Source organism: Heloderma suspectum, chromosome 1 (genome assembly GCF_057233095.1).
Source record: "Heloderma suspectum isolate Gila_16-S chromosome 1, 16-S_ref, whole genome shotgun sequence".
Lineage (NCBI taxonomy): Eukaryota > Metazoa > Chordata > Lepidosauria > Squamata > Helodermatidae > Heloderma > Heloderma suspectum.
The window spans coordinates 213,251,764-213,254,320 of record NC_139458.1 but is presented as its reverse complement, the minus strand read 5'-3'; the positions used below and the strand labels follow the sequence as shown (position 1 = coordinate 213,254,320).

At 47.0% G+C, this 2,557-nt stretch overlaps 1 protein-coding gene across 1 annotated transcript; it reads left to right on the top strand.

Annotated features, from left to right (window-relative positions):
- Window positions 1-493: 493 nt before the first annotated feature.
- Window positions 494-1,558, top strand: CMKLR2 (chemerin chemokine-like receptor 2). The gene has a single exon (XM_084830008.1). It carries the CDS (start codon window positions 494-496, stop codon window positions 1,556-1,558), a length of 1,065 nt encoding a protein of 354 aa, XP_084686134.1.
- Window positions 1,559-2,557: the final 999 nt, after the last annotated feature.

The following is a 2,557-nucleotide window of genomic DNA, read 5'->3' as shown; positions in this document are numbered from 1 at the left end:
GTCTGTCTGTGAGATGATACTTCCAGATAGTAAGGCACAGTACCTTGAGGAGGTATCTAGGATGAGGTCCAGGAGCAGTGGCCAGGAGCATAAAGTTGCAGCTTCTTTCCCCACTTGAACCCAAATCTCTGAGTCCCATATATGAATCTGAACTGACCTCCCAGCCCCTGGGCAGTGCCTTAGGTATCATATTAGAGGTTAATCTAATCTAATTATCTTGCCTGTCTCCTGATATTGGCTATTCACACTTATTTCATGTAATAGTGATCTTGAGGATAAATATTTTGATAGGTAAAATAGTTTATTTATTGCTGAATCACTGACCTGTATGTGTGGGCAGGTAGATTCCAGTAGGTTGTTATAAAACGCCACAGCAAAGCACCATTCCATGAGAGTTTGTTTTGATGATCCCAGTTTCCCCGTGATTTCCTTCCCCCCATCTCCCCCCCCCCCATTCAGGAGACAGCCCGTGACGGTGGCATCAGCTGACCTCATGCAGTACGAAGACAATTTCACGGAATACCTCCAGAACTATGAAGAAGATGAGCCACCCCTGTCCTATCTCAGTTGGGCCCAAATAGCTTCTCTTGTGCTCCATAGTCTGGCTTTTCTCCTTGGAGTGCCTGGCAATGCAATAGTCATCTGGATCATGGGCTTTAAATGGGATAAGACTGTCACTTCCCTCTGGTTCCTCAATCTGGCAATTGCAGACTTAATCTTTGTCTTTTTCCTGCCTCTCTACATTACATATGTGATCCTGGGCTTCCACTGGCCATTTGGGAAATGGCTGTGCAGAGCAAATTCTTTTATTGCCTTGCTCAACATGTTTGCCAGTGTCTTCTTCCTGACAGCCATCAGCCTCGACCGTTACATCCATCTGATCCACCCGGGCTTCTCCTATAAGCATCGGACTCTCAAAAATACCTGTCTCCTGATTCTGACCATTTGGGTTTTGGCGGCACTCATTGGAAGCCCGTCACTGTATTTCAGAGATACGCTTACGCTCCCCAGCAACATCACCATTTGCTACAACAACTTTCACGAGACCGACTTCAATCTCATTGTGCTCAGACACCATGTCCTGACCTGGGTCAGGTTCATTTGCGGCTATCTCTTTCCTCTCTTAACCATGATCATTTGTTACTCCCTTCTGATCATCCAGGTGAAGAAGAGTGCTATCCTGACCTCTAGCAGGCTCTTCTGGACTGTTCTCACTGTTGTGGTGGTCTTTTTTGCTTGTTGGACCCCCTACCATATATTTAGCATTCTTGAGCTGTCTGCTTACCATAATAACTCCTTGCATGACTTGCTTCCGGATGCCATTCCTCTTTCTGTTGGCTTTGCGTTCATCAACAGCTGCCTCAATCCCATTCTTTATGTCCTTCTCAGCAAAAAGCTCCAATCCTGTTTCAGAGTGACGTTTTCGGAATTAGTGAAGCACACCCTTTGGGAAGTCAGCCGCTCTGGAACAGTCAGTGAGCAAGTGTGGAATTCCATGAGCTTACAGCCGTGGGAAGCCCCTGAGGATGAGATCCCTCCCAGTGAAATCTTGCAGTGACTGACAGTCTCTTTCCAGAGTAGCCCCCATGGTCAATCAAGCAGCAGAGGTGTTTGCAATTAAAACACTCCACGCTAAATATATGTCCACATTCCAAAGCCATAGTACAGCTTTGCCCAACCTGGTACCCTCCAGGTGTATTTGACTACAACTCCTAGGATCCCCCAGCCAGCATGGCTGGCTGGGGGGTGCTGGGAGTTGAAGTCCAGCACATCTGGAGGGCACCAGATTCCAGGAAGCCTGGCAGGGTGGACTTGAGTTTCGTCAGGTGAATGCTGCAGCTCACTTCAGCCATTTTTTACAGGCTCTCATGATCATGAGCATCTTTCATTGTCCATAGGGTTGTCAGATTTTTAGCGGCCCAAAGCTCATGTGACTCTTGGAAGATAACGGCATCAATGAAGATGCGTCACAGTGGCTATTTCTGTCAGAGGCAGCATGCCTCCCAATACCAGTTGGTGGGGACAGAGGAGCAGGAGGGCGCTATTGTTTTTGAGGGTGTCCCACTTGTGAGCTTTCCAAAGGCATCTGGTTGGCCACTGTGGGAACAGAGGGCAAAATCCAACCTAAGTCCTACTTAGAGTACACCCACTGAAATGAATGGGACTTAAGTTAGACACGACTAACTGAAGTCCCATTCATTTCAGTGGGTTTACTATATGTAGAGCTTAATTGGATTTTGCCAAGAATGCTGGACTAGGTAGGCCTTTGGATTGATCCAGTATGGCTCTTCTTGATGTGCAAGCATTAGTTGGTGATGTTGTTTATCCCCATGTCATGAAAAGCTTCACCTCCTAATTCCTGCCTGTCAAGCTGTTACTGAAGCCACAAGACTAGAGCTGAGCAATTTCCCCCTCTAATTGGCAAACACAGCATCTGAGGCTATTAGGTGACAGTGCAGTCCTTTACATGTCTTCCCAGAAATAAGTCCCATTAAATTCAATGGGGTGTATGCCCATAAAAGGGTGTACAGAGCTTTTCCCAACCTGATGCCCTCCA